The 20,915-nt window shown below is 42.2% G+C and overlaps 1 protein-coding gene across 7 annotated transcripts in view; it reads right to left on the bottom strand.

Moving 5' to 3' along the window:
• Window positions 1-20,915, bottom strand: part of ATP8A1 (ATPase phospholipid transporting 8A1) — a 211,340-nt gene that overhangs the window by 176,559 nt on the left and 13,866 nt on the right. For 4 of the 7 annotated variants that reach the window (XM_045182652.2, XM_045182655.2, XM_045182653.2 and 1 more), the window contains exons 1-4: window positions 8,480-8,621; window positions 7,155-7,269; window positions 5,848-5,947; window positions 4,835-4,933 (exon numbers count right to left, since the gene is read on the bottom strand). In XM_045182652.2, the coding sequence (XP_045038587.1) occupies window positions 4,835-4,933; window positions 5,848-5,947; window positions 7,155-7,269; window positions 8,480-8,567 (402 nt within the window). In that variant the 5' untranslated portion in view covers window positions 8,568-8,621. Of the gene's footprint in view, window positions 1-4,834; window positions 4,934-5,847; window positions 5,948-7,154; window positions 7,270-8,479; window positions 8,622-20,915 lie in introns of those variants that run through there. The other 3 variants (XM_071221301.1, XM_024573893.3, XM_024573897.3) reach the window with 1 other exon arrangement.

Raw genomic sequence — 20,915 nt, 5'->3', positions numbered from 1 at the left:
GACAATGAACCATATACCATCTACTCATACAAACCACGAACCTGACAGTCATCCTTGTACTTCCTTCTCCCTCTCCCTCCCATTCAATTCATTTCTTCACTCAATAAGTGTTTCCTTGCCCTGGCTGGTGGGGCTCAGTGGATTGAGTACGGCATGCGAACCAAAGGGTTGCCAGTTCAATTCCCAGTCAGGGCACATGCCTGGGTTTTGGGCCAGGTCCCAGGTAGGGGGTATGTGAGAGGCAACAACACATTGATGTTTCTTTTCCTCTTTCTCCCTCCCTTGCCCTCTCTCTAAAAATAAATAAATAAAATCTAAAAAAAAGAACCACACATTGTATGATTATATTAAAAATATAAATGTTTACTAAATACTTAATAAGTGTCAGGCCCTGTTACTATAGCTAAGGATACATCAATGAACTAGAGACAAAAACTCTTGCTCTTGTGGAGCTTACATGCTAGTGCTTAGAGACAGAATATGAACGAAATAACTAGGATATGTAGCGTGTCAAATGATGCTAATTAAGTCTGGTCAATTTACTCCTAAATATATATTGAATTAATTTTTCCATATTTATTCATCTTTACCATGCCATTTAGTCTACAATATCTTCATTTTTTCATACTTGCTACTAGAATACTCTTCTAATAAGTGTACCTAGATCCTCTCTGTTTTCCTTCCAATCCCGTTTCTACACTTTAGTCAAAAGGATCTTGGGATGACGACAATACAGTTAACACTTATTCCGCACTTACTATACACTCGGCCCCGTCTGAGGACCTCATGTGCCTCATTTAATTCTCATACTGGCTGGCACGGTTACTCGGTTAATGTCTGTCTCCTCTACTGGACTGCGGGCTCCATCAGGGTTACTTTTACTCCCTAGTGTATACTCAGTATTTGACCTCTGAACCTTGTAGACTTTAAATAAGTATTTGTTTCATGATGAATAAAGCTTATCAGTGTTTAAGTTAACAAGTTTATAGCAAAGAAGGCAAGTTTTTAGTGGTAAATATTATTATTATTATTATTATTGTAAAGATTTTACTTATTTATTTTTAGAGAGAGGGAGAAAGCAAGGGAGAGAAAGATCAATGTGTGGTTGCCTCTTGCGTGCCCCCCACCAGGGACCGGGCCCACAACCCAGGCATGTGCCCTGACTGGGAATCGAACTGGCAACCCTTTGGTTTGTAGGCCAGCGCTCAATCCACGAGCCACACCAGCCAGGGCCTAGTGGTGAATGTTATTAATTAGACAAATAACCTTGACCCTAACCATAAGAATCTACATTTGACAGGAAGAACCTTTTTTATTAAATGAAGATCTCTCCATCAATTTTACAGCATTTTCAAGTAAGGACATATCTCCTTTGGTACTATGCTTTATTCTAAAAACTTTTTTAATGTTGTTTAACAGAATATAAAGGAAGTTTCACTAGAATGCAAACTCTGTTTCATTCACCGATGTAAGAATGGTACACATAATTATGAGTCTTCCTCAATATCCAGTTTTCCTCTACTTATATGAACTTGGAGATTATACCTCCCTTTTGCATGTCACTAGTTCTAATATTAGGCTGACAACAGATGTGACATGCACCATTTCTGGGCCAAAACATACAAGAAATGAGATCTCCATTCTCTCTCTTTCCCTAAACCTGTGACGACCAACATTCCACATGGCAAAGCCTAGATTCAGCTGCATCCCCAAGTGACTACATGAACATGGGTGCCGCCTGCTCTTCCCTCCCCACCACCAACCTGCAGTGTGTCTGAGACATGAAAAGCGAGCTCGTGTTTAAGCCACTGACATCTGGGACATGATTATTACTGCAGCAAAAGTTTAACGCACCTTCAAACACATCTCCTGAATGCCTGCCATCTAAGTACTGTTTCGTATATTTTAGCTGAATGAATAAAGGAATATATGTATCATTACAGCTACCGATACACTCTTTGTCCATCTACCTAATCTATTATTTGATGTTTTTCTTTTCTAGGAAGTAATATTTCAAACTTTCCATCCCCTTATACCTTGAATAAACTTCTTGTTAAACCAATCTTACCGACCATTTTTAGCCCATTTCTTAACACTTATTTTATTAGAAAACAACTCCAAATAATGCTATTATTTCCTTACAATACTAATATTACTTCCTTCAGGAACTGTCTAATTAGCTGTGTTCTAAGAGTACCTAATTATTATACCATGCCAATAGGGGTCTTGTTTAAAAAAATAGAAAGCAAAAGCAAGATGAAAAAACCTTCTTGGCTACCATTCTGGTTACCGTGCATTTTCATTTAGAAAGGGGTAGTAAAACCATAGCTAGAGAGCTTATATTTTTCTAAGGAAAGGAAAAAATAAAAGGCCCTGGCTGGTGTAGCTTGACTGGTTGTGCATCGTCCTGCAAACCAAAAGGTCACCAGTTCGATTCCCAGTCAGGGCACACGCCTTAGTTGCAGGTTCCGTCCTTGGTCTGGGTGTGTTCAGAAGGCAACCAATCAATGTTTCTCTCTCACATTGGTGTTTCCCTCTATTTCTCCCTCCCTTCCCTTCCCTCTAAAAATAAATATAAATAATGTTTTTTAAATAAAAATAGATAAAGATAGAAGAGGCAGTGTATAGCAATGATTATAAGAAAGGGTTCTGGAGCCTTGTCTGAATTCTGACAGCCCCACTTAAATAGCTGTGTGACCTTGGACAAGTTACCTACTACTCTGCCTCTTCACCCTCATCTGTGCAATGGGGATAATATCATTTATTTATAGGAAACCTATCTGCGTGGAATGGCAAATGGAGCCCAGCCCTATTGGAAAGCCCATAGGCGCATGTCGGCACACAGGACGCCAAACCCGCGGATCGGCTTTCCCATGGGAAATCAGGCCTGCATTGTACCTAGGCTGCTTTGAGGCTTGCTCTTGCTAAAACTCCCTCACCCTGAGTTGAAGCAGCAAATGCTTACTGCATATCTTTAAAGTAACTTCCTGAAGACTGTGCTAATTCTCCCAAAGACAAAGTGTAACCAGACCAATTACTGTTATGGTTCCCTTGCATTTGCAACATTTTTTCCTTGTTAATCTGTAGGAAGTAATCAGTCACATCCTTTCCTTTGCTATCTGTAAAAAGTAAACACCTAAAGCACACCTGAGCATAACGAATGAGAACCTTCTTTGATATATGCTATCAGAAAGCCAGTAGAAGCCCGTCAAGGCAAGGGTCGAGGCACTCTCCCCTTGAGAGAGTGGCCATGCCTCCCTTTTTCTGCACAGGACTTCAGTAGTCCTTGTGAATTTGTTTGTCCCACCCACAACACCGCAGACACTGCTGGCCAGAGTCCGCATCATTTATTCTTTAAAGGGCTGTTAGAGGATTTAATAAATTTAGAGGTCACAAAGCAAGTACATGGAACCCAAAGTTCACTAACTGTTATTAATATTATTGCTAGTGACTTGCCACAAAAATAAAGGGGAAGAGCACACTGGAGGGGATAGAAATTCTATCAATTTCTTGGGCAAGTTACATGGCCTCTCCAAGCCTCAGCTTCCTTACCTGTAAAATGGGGTTAATATCCAACTTTCAAAATTATTGAAGGAATTCAATGAGAAAAGCATTTGTAAAAACAATAGCACAATGCCTAGTAAGTACCAGATGCTCCGTGAAAACTAGGTTAAACAATGAAAGAAAAGGAAGTGTAAAAGGCAAAGAAAGAGACAAAACTGTCGCAGAGGCCAGTCCTGACAGAGTGCCAAATCCAACCATGGTTGAAAAGCTGGTAAGTCTTGTGGACATGCACGAGTGAGAAAGGAGCCCGTGAAATTTTCAGCGAGTGGTCCCCAACAGTAGGCCATTTCCAGGCAGGAGGACTAGGATGTTTTACACGCGAGCGTGTGCACACACCCACAACCTCTGTTCGTACTCTTAGACGCTTGGATGTGTTTGAGACTGATGATGATCTAAATGGCTGACCCAAGCCTAATGGTCTAGTGATGTATGGCTCCTGTGTTCTCAGTGAGATCCCAGTCTGGTCCCACACGGCCATAACAGTAATGTTTGTACACTTTAAACTGGAGCTTTCTGAAGAATGGCTCAGCCTTCCCTCCCTTTACCATCTGACTTGCCTAAGGCTTCACAAAAGGTCATTTCCGACAAGCAAATTATTTAAAGGGCATTGAAAAAAATACTGGTTTCCTCAATGAAGGTAGTTAAAATAACAGTTAAAATAGAAGAAAAAGAAAAGCCTGGGTTTATTTTGGGGAATGTACTTTATAAAGGGGAAACTGACTTCCCCTTTTGTCTGCTACTACGGAAAAATAAAAATAGAAAACTTGCTGTTACTTTCTTTTAATAAAATAAGATAAAAGAAAAGGAAACTTAGAACTACTAAAAGAAGATGAAAAGGAATCATAGGTATTTAATGAGGTGAAAACTAGGGCATATAAATTTAAAAATAAAAACCACAATAAAGCCTTTTACATTTAGATAGTTTGGAGTTTCTGTTTAACTTGAAATTAATGTTCAAATTGAAAATTGAACATAATGAAAAATTATGGTCAAATATATTTTTCTCTCTAACCCAATCATTAAATTTGCATTAACTTCTTCCATTAATAAACTACAAACATAAGGAAACACTGTAACAAGCATTTTGCTGTATTAATTCTATAGGAATGAAGAGAAACTGACTCCAGAGGTGGGAGCATGTTCTATATGCTTTTAAGTTGAATGGGCACCTCAAGTGGCCTGTGCCAAGAGTTAAAACATTTAAAGAATATTTTTAAATATGTATATCAAAACAACATCACATTTATTTATGAGAGAATTAAGTACTTACAATGTCTTCTATTATCTCCTTGATAGCTGCCACAGCTAAAATAAATAAGAGAGGGACCAGTGTCGTGTAGCGACCTGTTGGCGATACATCAGGAATTTGCTATTTGAAGGGAAAAAAAAAAAGAGAAAGCCAGTGAGAGCTAGCAAGTTGATAATACATTTAAAAACAACAGAATCTTAGGGCCTCTTAAAATATGCTTCCTTGACTTTACTGTCTTGGCAGATTAACACCAGGTAAGGTGATTTGCTCATATCTAATAAGTAGCTGGGACGGTGTGTTAATTAGCTTCGCAGCAAGCAGTGGGGGGTGGGTTAAATAAATCACAGCAGGTCCATATAATAAAGTATCATTGACCATTAAAAATGATATTTTCGATACACAGTAACTCACATAGGGAAATATCCACGTGCTACTGTATGGACACAGCAGATTATTAAACATATGCACTCTCTGATCCCCTTTTTGTGAACTAAGTTAATAACCAATGCTTGGGAAAATAAAAATGGAGCAGAAGGATGGACACCCAGATTTTAAGGGAGTAGTTGCTTCTGGGCGGCTGAATGAGTCATAACTTTTTTCTTTATATTTTGTTGTGTTTTCTAATTCTTTTTACGAGTGTATGCTATTTTTTAATAAAACAAAACTTTTTTTTCTGATTACAACTCAAATACGAAGAGAAACAAGTTTAAAGTGGTGATTCTTGTACTCTAAGATTCCAAAATGACAGTTTTATTGTTACTAAAATAAATTAATGTTATAAGAAAAAGTCCCATCTCCTAAATGAACAGTCCTTGCCACAGAGAATTTACAAGATGTTTAAAGTAAGCTGGTAAGAATGAAGCAGAAGGCTTCAAGAGGCAGTGAAACTCTAACACTGCTTGTAGCAGGGGCCAGTAATGTCCTCCCAAGCCGGCTGACTCTCTGTGTTCAGATGAGCTTCACGGGCTTAGTCACGGGCAGTTTCAAATATCTGAGCATGTGATGTTGCACTAAGACTGTACGACACGACGTACCTGAAGCAGTGCAATGAAGAGAAAAAAGGAATTGGCGGCTCTTCTGAACTGAGAGTAGAGAAATCGCGGGAGGAACGTGATTATGTTGTATTTTGCAGTGCTAGAAAACAAAATGAAAAGTTGCGTAAAAATTACTCTGCAATTAGCTCCAACGTTTACAAAATTCTTTTATCACCACATAAAAAAATCAGACGATGAACATCTGCCTTCTGTTTCAAATTGGAAGAATACTACAAATGGTCGTTAACCTACATGAAAAGGAGTGACAGGAACTGTATCAATAATAGTAAGACTTTAGTGTTCTGCTTCATATCTTTTGTTCTCATTGGTCAATTATCCAGGTTCACATAACTAGGAGTAGCTTACAACAAAGAGCAACTTTAGTTAAGGTCATTTGTAATATGTTAATCGAAAATAAAATCTTGCATAAAGGAAATCAGCAATTTGAGCAGGACCAGAAATTTTACATAGAGATGCCTTCCTTGGACAACTTCAGAGAAGTGGGGAGTTTTCTGGGTTTCTGTTTGAATTTTCTTTGTGGCCTCTCTACGAACCTGGCTAGGCCTCCACACTCACCACGGCAGACATAGCCACAGGCAGGCAGATACCATCATTCAAGTCTTGGGAACATCTGATCTCCCTCTTGTCAGTTAAACAGGGAGGAAATTAAAGGGACACACACCACACCCCCAGACTGTGAAAGGTTACTCTCAATTTTGAAGTTATAAATATTCATTTAAATGGGCGTGACTCAAATCTGAGTTCCGTCTCTGGAGAAACACTGCACGGGAGCCGGGGGTGCTCACTTGGTTCCAGAGACCACTTACTGAAGAGGGCCTGTGACAGAGATACTTTTTATATTATTGTTGGAATGAAAATAGAACAGTGAAGTAATTCTCACAGCCCCCCATTCCTCATCACCATACTAAATTCCGCAAGTATCAACAGCCAATATTTAAAGATTATTTAACCAAAAGCAGTTCTCGGTAAAGAACTGCGAAGACCTCTTCTAAAATGTAAAAGCGTGTTAACTCAAAACAATAACCTACTATTCTATAACAGTGTTAAGACAGAGGTTTACCCACGAGCAGCACTTATCCTTTCTGTTCCTTCCTGCTTCCAGATTCTTACTAACAACTCCTATTGGCTGGATGGAGAAGTAGCCGATTCACACTGCCTCCAGTAAGCTCTCCAGCGTTAACCGGTTTAACAGAAAGCTCTGCGCGGCATTTTCATTTTGGCTGGAAAACGGCCTGTAGGGCTCGGCTGCGAGAGCTGGCCCCACATCGTCCTTCTGCAGTTCCTACCTGACATGGTTGTTGCAGAATTTCGTCAGCTGGGGCTGGTTGATGAATATAGTCCGAATTTCTTCCTGGTCTGCCAGTGAGGTCTTCTCTGAAACATCATCAGTCTTCTCATAACCTTAAAGAGAAAGAGTCTTCTTACTTGATAAGAAATGTTTCATTTTATTATCTGGCAGGGGTGTCCAACCCGTGGCCCACCAGGATGGCTATGAATGTGGCCCAACACAAAATCGTAAATTTACTTAAAGACTTTTTTTTTTGCTCATTAGTTTTTGTTAGTGTTTGTGTATTTAATGTGTGGCCCAAGACAACTCTTCTTCTTCCACTGTGGCCCGGAAATGCCAAAAGGTTGGACACCCTTGACTGACTCTAGAACAAAACCACATTTCATAACTATTTCATAATCTAAAATCCGTTTTATGTGACATTCATCTCCTTGTTGGTATTCTTGTTTCTTTCATAATAAAAAGAAAAATCCCCACATTTAACATCTGTACTAAATTTAAAAGGCAGCATTTAATAGTCATGTAAAGACAGACTTATTTCAAAAACAGTGACATCAATTTTCAATTTTTGTTTGCCTTTCCCCCACACATGTTCAACTTATTTTATTTCCTCCCATTACCTAAGACTATGTCCAAAAATAACAAAAAAAGTTAAATTGGCTTACATTACAGTTTTAGACAACACTAATAAGACAGAGGTAATTTCAAATATATTTAAAAAATTAAGCATACATATTTAATCCATTTGCTTGGCTTTTTTTTCTTTCCTTTTTGTATGAAGACAGAAAAAGGATGAACAATGAGGTTTAAAAAGGAAACTGCCACAATTATTTAACTCACTATGATCATCTTACTGTCCTCACTAATTAGAATTTATGTTCACAAACAAATTTAAATGTTTTTAAAATGAAACATTTCAAGTCATCTCACAATCATTATAACAACGCAATAGATGCAGGCAATTTCTACTAGATAACACAATCTACTAGGTAACTAGATTATGGCAAAGTTGACAATACTTTAAAAAATACACAGAAGTTCTAGAAGAATAAAAAAAAATTAACTGCTATTTTACCCTCGCGAGAATTCAGTGAGACTGGATGAAATCATTCCCTTACCCCTTTCCTACAAAGGCTCACCACCACTACTTTATCTCCAATACCCACTTCTCTTCTCTTTTCTGCCAAGCCAATGCCAACTCCTCCCGTAAGCTCTGTAACACAGGGTCTCTCCTGAAGCCTTTCATGATGCAAAAGTCAGTGAGCCTCCTCTGTGACCCTATAGCCCTCTGTGCTCGCGGCCCTCCCCAGCAGAAACACTCACGGGAAGGTTTTGCCGCTGCCTGCCTCTGAGTCCGCCTGCCCCTGCCGGAATGGGAAGTCCCTGGGGCCTCAGGTCCTGTGTTACTCATCCCCTAACGCCAGTACCAGCAGCAGGCACTCAGTCAATGTTTGCCGAATGAACAAACAGCAAATGACAAAGGGGTGGTTATTTGGCCGGTTTTTTTTTTTGTTTTTTTTTTTGAGGGCAAGCAAATGCTTCTCCACCCACTGATAAGGACACTAAGCAGCCAAGAGCTGGCAACAAACTGTGTAAGGAAAGCTTGCCTAGGGTTTTATTGCTATATGAAACCAATCATTTAGGTTTTGCACAAAGGCCAGGAACGGGAGCACAGGGGCCACTGGGCAGGCACCAGGGTAGTGGGTGGCAGGGAATGCAAAGAGGGCAATAAAGCTGAAGCACAGGCCAAGGGCAAGGTAAAGACAGGAGAGATACGGCACTGCAGAAGCATACAGGCTGGGTCTCAGAGGGCCTCTCGTGCCTGTAGAGAGGTCTGGATCGCATCCTCTGCTTGGCAGCGGGCCACTGCAAGCTTTCCAGGTAGACAGGCGCACGGCAAGAGTCACATTTTATACTCATCACTCCGGAGGTCACAGGGCTCCACGTGAAGTTCTACCGCATTTGTCATTTTACAGTTTTGGACACAACAGCAGCTTCGCCCGTGGTCACGTGGTTAATAATTATCTTCCACTACACTGTGTTTTGGACACAACACAAGCTTCCCTCCTAGTTTTAAACAGTCAAAGTTTTACTATGTATTGTTATAGAACAAATAAATGTTTTCGTGCCCCCTCTGAAATTCGTAGGTTGAAATCCTGTCCCTTGAAGTGGTGGCATTTGGAGGCAGGGCCTTTGGGAGGTGACGAGGACGTGAGAGATGGGCCCTCATGAACGAGATCAGTGGCCTTGTTAAAGAGACCCCAAAGTGATCCTCCAGCCTTCCGATTACGTGAGGGCACAGGGAGAGGTCGGCCGGCTCTGACCCAGGAAGTGGGTCCTCACTAGACACTGAATCTGCTGGTGCCGAGGTCTTGAACTACCCAGCCCTCAAAACTATGAAAAATAAACTTCTATTGTTCACAAGCCACTCAGTCTACGGAATTTTATTATAGCAGCCCAAACAGACTAAGACACAGACTATCAAGCAGAGGCATATCAACCTTAAAAATTCTTTAAAATCTTTTATTAGATTTCCTTAAGGACACCACAAAGACTTAAATATAAGATTTGAAACCACAGAACTCCTTAGAAGAAAACATAGGCAGTAAAATCTGACACTTTTCTTAGCAATATTTTTTCCTGATATATCTCCTCAGGCAAGGGAAACGAAAGAACAAATAAACAAATGGACTGCATCACACTATAGAGTTTTTGCAGAGCAAAGGAAACCATTACCAAAATGAACAGACAATCTACTGAATGGGAGAGGATACTCGCCAATGATGCATCCGGTGAGGGGCTAGTCTGTTCCTGAGAAAAGACTATACGCGCCGTCAGCTCCATAATCTGTCACCTTGGCGTTGGTGACTACGAGCAAGGACAATTTTCTTAAGAAATGCAAGTGAAAGTTGCCAGTGAATTTCTCTTTCCGGAAGTAACAATGGCTTCTCCTCTGATGTTTTCTGCTCCCCTCATGGCTGTTATTTCGGTGTGCCTCCCGTCCCCACTGCCTTGGCTTCTGTACTAGTGTCCTATGGTTGCCACAGCTAGGTAGCAGTTTTGACCTCACATTTCTTCTGGGTTAGAGGTGAAAGCACATTCCCCACTTTCAATGTGATAGCCATTCAACACACGCCAGGTAACTCTTCCTTTATGCTTTTATTTTTTCCTTTTAAAATTTCCTTTGCAAATCACCACCTTCAGCAGCTCTGATGACCACATAAAGACCCCTGCGCTCACACCTGGGCAACGCCTTCACCGAGACACTGATGTACAGCAGTGGCAAAGGTGGTTGGGGTAAGAATCCACCACTCTGCCCCAAGGGAGATAAAACTAAGATGGCACAGTTGCCATTCCTTCCTATCCAGGGGTGTCCAACCTTTTGGTGTCTCTGGGCCGCACTGGAAGAGGAGGAGTTGTCTTGGGCCACACATTAAATACATTGCGACACGCAATCACACACACACAAATTCTCATGTTTTAAGAAAATTTATGATTTAAAAAAAAAGTCATTGCTTTTTGTTTATATGTAGTTTACCCTCATATTTTAAAAAAGATTTTATTTATTTTTAGAGAGAGGAAGGGAGAGAGGGAGAGAAGCATCAATGTGTGGTTGCCTCTTGTGTGTCCCCTACTGGGGACCTGGCCCACCACCCAGGCATGTGCCCTGACCGGGAATCAAACTAGTGACCACTTGGTTCACAGCCCAGTGCTCAATCCATTGAGCCACACCAGCCAGGGAATATTTACAATTTTGTGTTGGGCCACATTCATAGCCATCCTGAGTTGCATACAGCCCGCGGGGCCATGGGTTGGACACCCCTGTGAGCAAAAACAGTTTATCCTGTTCTAAGGAAGGAAGCTATGCCTGTTGGATATGTTTAATAATGTAGAGGGCTTGTTCACATAAGTCATTTAAGTTCCCCAGTAGCTCCTCATCCACCTGCCTTGCCTTCTAAAGACTTACTAAGAACTAAGCCAGCTTTTGTGTCTTCCCCTCAGAGAAGGCAGAGTGGAGGAGAGTGGGACCGTGCATCTATCAGCAGTTCTCACAGAGTCTTCACGGAAGGTATGCAAAAGGTTTTAGCTACTGGATGCGCCAGAAGATATGACTTTGTATTATTAAATAAGGATATACAAGCAACATCCTCCTGGGGACCATTTCAGCTTCCAGCAATAATTTTCTTGATGAGAAGACATAGGATGATGATGGGTCAGCATCCTACTCGCAGCCCTGAAGTGAACACGTGCTCATCTTCCCCTACGAGGGTTTGACCATTAAACCTTCTTAGTGGTTGTGTGGCAAGCTCTGGTTCTTCCGGTGATTACTTATGTGGCCCCCAAGCAAGCCACTTACTCACTGGGGGGTTGTTCTCTTGCCTTATAAAGTGAGGAAGGTAGGCTAATAATCTCAAGCTCTTTTTCAGCTCCAAAGTCCTATGACATTTGTAACTGGGCACCAGGAACAAAAATGTTGACATCTCATTTGTTCAGAAAAACAGGAAAGTTTAAAAACAAAATTAAAAATTTCCCTACTTGAGCCCAACGTTTCACAGCAATGGCTGCCTGACATAATCTGCAGCCAGAACTCAGCCACCAAGGCAAATGGTGCTTTGTGGTCATGGCCACACCTCCCTATTTGAAAAAATAAGTAGTGACTCTAATCTGTGGCCAGCAACTACTGTCCCTGGGACTCGCTGGTTGACCAGGGACTAATGCGTTACTGAGTATGATGACATATAGTCTTCCTTTCTTCCTCTGCCTAGATTCATGATTGCATGCTCATATTCACACAGAGTAAGGTAACTAGCAGGGAAGAAAATGCTCAACGGCTATTTTAGTGAAAGGCTTTTAGTCTTTTCATATAATCACAGCAGAAGTATCATCTCTGAAGTTCTCCATTTCTCATCACAAGTATCCTGACCCAATCAGCAAAACCCATTGTTCATTAATTCATTTATTATTCAACAAAGATGTTCAACAGGAGTGCCTACCATGTGGTACCCATTTTTTAAAAAGCTGCAGAAATAGCAGAAAATAAGATAAGGTCTCTTCTTGTTGGGGACTTATTCTCTGGAGAACAATATAATTACAGGTCACGGTAAGTGTGGTGAAGAAAATAAGTGACTAGTAGAATGATTGCTAGAACTCTCGGCATTTCCATTCACCATCTTTATATAGAAATGATAATAGTACCTGCCTCACAGGGGGTTGTGAGGACCCTGTGAGTCAGCAAATGTGCAGAACAATGCCTAGCACGTAGTAAGAGCTCCATAAATGCTAGCTGCACTCATTGCGTAGTGTTATCATTACTGTTGTTGCTGCTTTATACTGAGTAGGAAAGGAAGGCCTCTCCAAGGAGAATGCAGCTGAGACCTCAGTGATGACTTCAGTAAAGAAGGATGAAGGACAGTGTAACCCAATGGGGGAAGAGCACGGGAGGCAAGAACGAGCTTGGCATTTGCAGGAACAGGAGAGGCAGTAACAGTGAACAAGAGCATCCAACAAGAAGAGGGAGGGCCAGATCGGGAGAGACAACAAGGAACTTGAATGTATGGTCTTTACGTGATAGAAATCCACTGAGAAGTTCTAGGTTGGAAGATTATTTTGAGGCTACCGTGATAATCCAGATAAAAGCTAATGGGGACTGGGTGAGACGGTGGTGACAGGGATGAAAAGAAGTGGATGTACATGTGCTATTTTGGGAGGCGGAGCTGGTTGGACGGTTAGTTACAGCCTCTCCCTGTCTCTCATCATTCCACCACTGCCCTCGTATGATGACACATGTACCTGGCTGCCGGGTGCGACTCTGCGCAAAAGCCCAAGACTTAAAAGAAATGTAAGACTTTAAATACAACCAATGGGGAGGGGGGTGTAAGGGGACTAAGAGGTAATGTAAAAAAGTACAATAAAGATTAAATAAAAAAACAAATGCAAACAACGATTAACCACTTACGGAATAGTCTTCACAGCCATAAAATCCTATCCTTAGATACCAGGTGTCTTTTTCTCACTATGGGGTGGTAACCGATACTGTTGAGAGCACAGGGTACAGTCCACAGAGGCGTTACAGAGTCGGGACTGGGCGCACAGACCAGGGAGAGGGAGAGATGGTTTGGGCCCATGCGCTATGGGAACCTTAGACAACAACTACTTAACCTCTAGCTGCCTACCTTCTCTCACAGGTTTTTCAGGGGATTCAACAAGATGATGCGTGTGCCAAGCACTGGGGCAGCACCTAACTCCTCATGCACACACAAGCATTCTAGCTATTACCTGTACTGTTGAAATCGAAAAGGCAGCCTATGGGGAGAGGGAATAGGCTTCGTCATCAGATCAGTGTTCAGGTTGGGTTATGGCTCTTCTACATGACACTGGGCAAATTATTTTGGCTTGTGCCTCAGCTTCCTCGTGCATAAAACACAGTTAATATGAAGGTTACATGATATTATGTTAGCAATGTAGCACAATGCTTGTCACTCAAACAGTTCCAGTCACCTGGTTCTCCCAAGAGATTATACAAAGGCAATCTTCCCTTCAAAACCTTCGAGATGGGAAAAAGTCCTAGAAACACTAATGTAGGGATTAATATTTTTGAATTGGATACTATTTAATTAAAGCTGTGACCAATGAATGAATCTACAGAGTAAAATAATGGATTTGACTCTCTACTTACATAAATTAATATTAAATAAGTACCTGTTTTCTCCAAAATTGCTATCTGTATAGAGGTTATGCAACAGAAAAGCAGGGGTGGGTAGGTAGGAGGAAGAAGAGAATCAGGTACAAAAATCGCTCTGTTGCCTGGTAATACGGTGACAGAGAACCATTCCATTGGTGTAGACTCCACATCACCGCAATTACAAGTAAGGCTGTGACTGGGATCAGAATATCTATTATATTAACTCCCAGGCATATTCAGGAGAATTCAGTCACACATCCTTTTTCCTCAATGGTTTCCAATATTAGACGTTAAAGAGACCATGTTAATTGCTCACGTTTCCTGACCCAGAATGAGGTCACTGGACAAAGAGCCACGCCGGCAGCAGACACAGAATCTAATAAAAGAGAATGAACTGGAAAACTAGCCAGAGACTTACAGCACAAGTGCAGAACTTAGGGGTGATTAAAGGTCACGGTCACTCACCTTAGGAAATCATGAGCTTTGCCCATGGTCCATTCTAGAGGTTTAAACATGTTTTTATTTTGTTCTCTTGGAAAAACAATAAATTAAAAGCCCTCATCTAAATTTTTTTTGGTTCGAGTTGCTGGAACAAAACAATCTTTGGCTAAATAATTTAGACGTTTGTATTTTATTTATTTTTTTAGTGGTATCTTTATAAAATAGCATATATATGTATGGGTATTATATATATACACACACACATATATATATGTACACACACACATGCAGTTTATTTAATTAGAAATACAGAAGCAGTCACTAGAGCTACTGAAGAGATCTGAAGTCCCAGGTTTTGCATTGTGGCAGCAGAATGCTCATTTGCAATGTTCCACTGTGAGCCGACAGTGGCTGTTCAGGCAGAGAGAGCACAAAAAACCCGCCACTGTGCACCCAGTGAACTAGGAGCTTTAAAGATTGAGATTTACAACTACATTTTCAAGTATGGCAGCGATTTTCAACCAGTGTGCTGCAAGGATTTTTAAAACATGCAGTACCTGACTCCTCAGTCAGGGACACTGACCTCTTTTCCCTTAAATGGTCAAAGTAAAAAATGAAAACAGCCAACCCAACACTAGCTTTCTGGTGTGAATGAATCAAAATTGTATCTATTTTTTGTCAGATTGGCAAAAAATGTATTTTTTGGCGTGCTGCAGAATTTTAGTAGTTAGTTTATGTGTGCGGTGAGATGAAAAAGGTTGAACTCGCTGAAATACGGCACTGCAGAAGTCCAACACTTCTAAAACATGGAAATGAAATGGAAACTATTCGGCAACATGTTTCAAATGTCTAGACCAGACTGCAACAGTCAGAGGGGAAATGAAATTTTAGATTGCACCAATATACCTTCCCTGCTCAGCACGTACTGATTCAGCCTCGATGAGGGACATCTGCTGCTCATTCCAACTCAGTCTGCTTTTCCTGAAAACGGTCCTTTGACTTTTTTTGGAAAACGGCCCATTCCTCAAGTGGGCAGTCTCGAGGGACTGGTCCATCAGATACCACTCCCCTTTTTGACTCAAAGGTGGGCACATGGTCCATGCTAGGCTAATCACAATGTCCAGTCTGGACATATGAAAAGGCTGAGCACAGCCCTGCCTGGTGTGGCTCAGTGGATTAAGTGCTGGCCTTCAAACCAGAGTCGCCAGTTCAATTCCCAGTCAGGGCACGTGCCTGGGTTGCAGGTCAGGTCCCCAGGAGGGGGTGCACCAGACACAAACACACACTGAAGTATCTCTCCCTCTCTTTCTCCCTCCCTTCCCCTCTCTCTAAAAATAAATGAAATTAAAAAATAAGAAAAGGCTGAGCACAGATTAAGATTAATTCTGTGGCATCCTAACATACCTGGCCATTAGTCAAGCCGCTTTGGTTCATCCTTGACCTTTGTGTAAAGTTTCCATTTGATTCTGGGAACTACCCCACCTACTTAAAGGTCGCTCAGCTTCTATATTATGCAATTTCAGTGGAGGCATTTCAGTCCTCAGCTGGAAGCCAAGTCCTGTCCCAATGCCCATCTAATGTAGCTGGGCAGCGACACTGTACCTGGACCGGGCCAGTCTTCTTCCAGGAGCTGAAACCTGTTCCCTGTACCTCAGTCACTAGCTGGCTTTTCTGCTCTACATGGAGTGTTGACGAGATCCACAATGTAGCTACTCTGCCCACTCCTCCACCACCCCAAATCACCAGGCTGCCTGGAATTTTCCCTAACAGGCCCTACTTGCTAGATCAGATCTCCTCTGATGTGAACAGCTGCCCTAACCCAGCCCTGACTGCAGCATGTTCTGGGACAACTACGGTTGCACAACAGCCAAAAAGCTTTCCCTATCTCTGGCTGCCTCTCCTTTCCCCTCTTGCTCCTGCAACTGTGACAAATCTAAGTTACAACACCTAAGTTATAACCAATGTGGTAATAAAGAATATCCACTTACCCCGATGACGTAAAACAATGGTTATCACCTTCAAAATTGGTTGTTTTTCCTCTTACAAAAGGGTTAACATTTAAAAAAATAAGGAATTATTCTCCAAATAATGAAGATGAGGAAGGTTTGCTTCTCGTATGGAGAACCGGTCATGCAGAGAGCCCGTGGGTACCAAAGTCCGGGCAATGCTTGGAAATGGATCAGGCGCAGCCCAGCTTTAACACTGACGGAGGGATGCGTTCATTCACTCGGCAGTTAAGCTTGACTTGACCTCTCCCTGCAACTACTTCTCCTCTGGTGGCCCTATTCCACCTCACTACAGTTTTCCAGCCACCACCCCCTCCGACCTGCATGGCCTTGTTAGATGCTACTTAGATGTCGAAGCACCCTCCCTGATCATTGTTCCTGCAAGCGTCACCTGCCAAAGTTTTGCACACATATAGTGGTCTTTTACCACTCCAACATTAATCTTTTGATCTCCTTAGGCATATAGCAACTGAGAGTAACAATAGATGTTACAGATGTGCCTAACTGAGGACAAGGCAGACATAAGGGTACATGTAAGTATCATGTATGTTACTCTAACACAGACAAGAAACTTAACACTTCAGGAAAGCCCCGTGCATGCAATAAATGTTTACTAAATTCTTTATTTTAATATTAGATTTCCAACAATTCCCAGAACGTTATAGTCTTGTCCCTATCCTCCTGATACCCACTAACATAGTTCCGTACCAGGGCCTGTCATTACCATACACGGTAAGTAATATTTTTCTTTAAGTGTCTTTGTGGGAACTGATGTAAAAATAAACATGGGTGAAAACACAGCAGCACCAGCATTTCTGCCTGAAACAGGAAAAGACAGTGGTTTAACACTTCCTGACCTCAGGCTGAACTGCAGCAAGCTCCTACAGCAGCGCTATGAGCTCCAGGTGGAAGACACTGAAAAGAGCATCCCTGACATTCATGGGAAAGGTCACTTAAGCAGTGTCACAGGGAAGGCGACGGCATGCCTGCTCTTGCACCTCACACATAGTGAGCACTCAAGTCTCCTTGGCTGCCAGACAGAGAAAGAACTCAGAAAAGTAATCATCTTGGGCATGCTGAGTTGTTGAAAATAGTGATGAAAACATTTAGTAATGTCTAATCACGCTTAACAGGAAAAGGAAGAAGAACAATGAAAGACGAAAGGAAATTTATGATATTGCCTTGGGACTATCCCACAGATGACTTGGTCAGATAGAAGAAATAAATGGTTTGTTCCCCGTATAGAATTAAAAATTGGCCCAGAAACAGACTGTACTAGCGATGGGGGATTTCAACTACCAGGCATCTCCTGGAAGTCTCAGTGGGCTAAAAGCTTCATTAACCTGTCTTGGCAACACATTCATTCAGAAAACAAGATGAGGAATTGCTACTATGTACTGGATTCTGATCGATGCCAAAGGGGAAGAGCAGTAATGATTCTCCCAGAAGATGTAACTGTATCAAAGGGCCTTTGACAGCCAAAGAGGGAAAGACCAGGCTAAGCCACAGATGCCTTCTGGCCTTCCAGAGGGCACAGGACAAGTTATCAAGACCCAAGAAGGGCAGAAGTTTGGTGGACCATCTACAGCAACGTGCTGATTCGTTAGGGAAGGTCCTGACGAAGGGGAAGAGGGAGGTGCCATCTAAAGAGGCCAGTGCTGCAGCACAGAAGTCACGGGACAAGTAAAAGAAGATCAAAAACGACCACGGGAAAGGTTGGAAAGGGGCTCACATGTTCAGTAAGAACAACAACAGATGCACAGACATCTGAGAAGGGAGGAATGATGTTTTTTTTTTAAATGTTAGATTACCAAAATGTTTTCTCCCTTCCATTTGGAAGGCCAGGCATCGGTGGCATGGGTCTGCTGCCTGCACGAGAGGATGTGAGGTTAACAGATGATAAAATAAAAAGCAGAACTTCTCAACTCCTCCTTCTTCTGCTTCACCTCATTCTCTATCAAGGATAATCATCTTAAGACTGGAAAGGTTAGAACCAACATTAGTTTGAGGAACTAAAGCAAAAGAGAAGGTAGGGGATTATTTTAAAAAGAAAAGGCAGCACCCAGTGCTCTAAATGAATTCATATCTTATAGCATTAGATAAAATTTTTAAATCTACAGAACTGTCAGCACCTACAGGACAGTGACACTAACTGTCACTAACAGCAGAACCACGGTGCATAAAAGTGGCTCCAAAGGCCGAGGAAGAGAAAGTCAGGTCCCCGTGTTCTAACAGGGAAGATGACAGATCCCGCACATTTTAAATTACTGTTGATGGACAGGGTGGTCAACTCACGTGTTTTCAGAGTTCTCAGATTTATATATTGCGATCTACAGCTTCTAAAAGATTCATGTGAAAATTTTGAAAATAGTCAATTCAGAAGTTTAAAGAAACGATTCCCTTTTATATTGAGAATTCAGTTAACATTGAGAAGGACTCAATGTTTTGAAAGTGATGCTTGCCACACACAGGATGTAGAGTCAGAGACGGAAAGGAAGTTTTTCCCTTTAGAAAGTTCTTTATATCAATTGAGTTGGAACAATAATGTTATTGACCAAATCCTTAGCATTCTGGATTTCAACAACGCTTGCAGCCAGGCCCTGTTCTTATAAAACCGAGACACGATTCTATGATTATGTAACAATGTGGATTTACAACTACAGGACAGACACCCACGGAGGGACTCAAATTGACACTGTCTCTGCCTGCAAGCCCTTCTGAAGAAGCCCACCCGGGGACACCCCCCACCATCTTGCCTCCCCACCCCCCTTCCTGGCCTACTTCCCAGGCCCCTGCTGTCAGGGTCAGCAGGGGGCACCTGACCTGCAAGGCTAATCAGATTTCCTTCCGGGAATGTGGACTTGAGATCCAGAGACACAGGCAGGCGGACTTGGCACTGAGCAGGGACTGTCCTGGAGAGTGTGACCGCAGGGCAGTCCCGGCTCCCTGAAGCCACACACTTGCAGAAGGTATGAAGTGGAGAATGGAGTCGATGCACAGAGGAGTAAACAGCAACACTGGGCAGAGCCAGAGGCCCCAGGGCCTGAGTCCCGAGAGGCTCTGCTCTGATCCAGGAGGACCTCCTGGATGGTTCCATGCAGAACTTTGTGAGGGCTCTGCAGCCAGACAGCCTGGGTTCCAATGACAGGATAAGGACAGACGTAGCAGGAATAATAAACGCACAGATGACATGCAAATAATCAGAATTCAGGAAGGTTTTAAAAGGTTGAAGAAACTGAAGTTCCAATATTAAGGCCTCAAAAAAGTCGACTGTGCAAATACAATATGACCCGGCAAGATGTGTAGAATATAAATAGTTTTATTGCTTTCTTAGCAAGAAAGAACTTGCCAAGAATTAGAATTGTCTGAGAATGAAGTGGGCTGTTTTACAAGGGGGTGTGAGTCTCAGACCTGAGAGGGATTCAGCAGGGGCTGGGTAAGCACGTGCCCGCGGGCTGTGTCAGGGGCTGGCTGCACTACTGGGTCTCTAAGTTCCCTCCAGCTCTAGAAATCCACTGTGTCCTATTTTAAAAAGATTTAAAAAAAAGGCAATTATGAGGTAATCAGAGAACAACTAGTACAGTGCCAATGCATGAGCAAGTTTTAATCACTTTGTACAAAGGAAGGAAAAAAGCATTATTGAATTAGTGGATAAAAATGCGTTTAGGGTAATTAACCCTGCTGACTTCAGTAGCAATACATTCATAGGAAGCTGTAACTGAAGTATAGTTCTGAATAAGCCAGCCCTTAAGACATACTAATACAACCATGCAAGGTATCTAAATTATTACAACTTTCATGTTTAGAGCCATTTATGCACGTTACACCATAGAAAAAAGGGAGATACAGGACTGGTTCAACAAACTCATCTTCATTTTCTTAAAAGAAGCTGAAATACCCAAATAATACCACTTTGCTGCTGCATTATTCTCAGAATGAGTCAGTGGAGTTTGACGGGCACCTGCTTTTTATCACCATTGTGATTTTGCAAGAGGGAAAAAAATATTCACCTTTATTTTTAAACAAAGCCTCAACCATCAAAAACACCTAAAAGCATACCTGCTAATTCTGGCACTACTCACAAATAAAACAGCCTTTATTCCATAGAACCAGGCACTACCCCAGGTAAGAAAAGGGGTGCCACTCTCACCTGCCCATTGATGGCATGTAAAATATCCAACAAGTCCACTGCACAAGGCTAGAAGAGTGGGAAATCCATCAAGGCGCACTGGAGAACTCCCCCAGCTCCCAACCGAACCCTGAGAACGGGGGCGGCTGGGGACGCTGGTCTGCCCTCAGCACCGGGCGTAGCATTAAAGAACCCACAAAACGGCTTGGGCAGAGCGGGCTCCAAGATTTCGGAGTCACCTGCACAAAAGCAAGACCTGGCTGGCACCCTTCGGTGTGTCAGAATGTGGCCGAAAAAGAAGACAAACCTCCACCAGAGTAAGCTAGGATGTGTGAATGGCAGCCGGTGGGCTGCAAAAACTTAAAAAGATGCAGCACAGTGCTCGTGACATGAATGCAATGACACCTACATGCATGTGGAACCGCCATCAGCTTTACCCAGTTCACAGGTAGGACAAGAACAATAAGAGGAGAGATCGAACAGGTATTTCAAGAACCTTCT

Source organism: Desmodus rotundus, chromosome 4 (genome assembly GCF_022682495.2).
Source record: "Desmodus rotundus isolate HL8 chromosome 4, HLdesRot8A.1, whole genome shotgun sequence".
In the NCBI taxonomy this organism is placed as follows: domain Eukaryota; kingdom Metazoa; phylum Chordata; class Mammalia; order Chiroptera; family Phyllostomidae; genus Desmodus; species Desmodus rotundus.
Note: the sequence above shows the minus strand (reverse complement) of the source record. Positions and strands in the feature narration are given on the sequence as shown.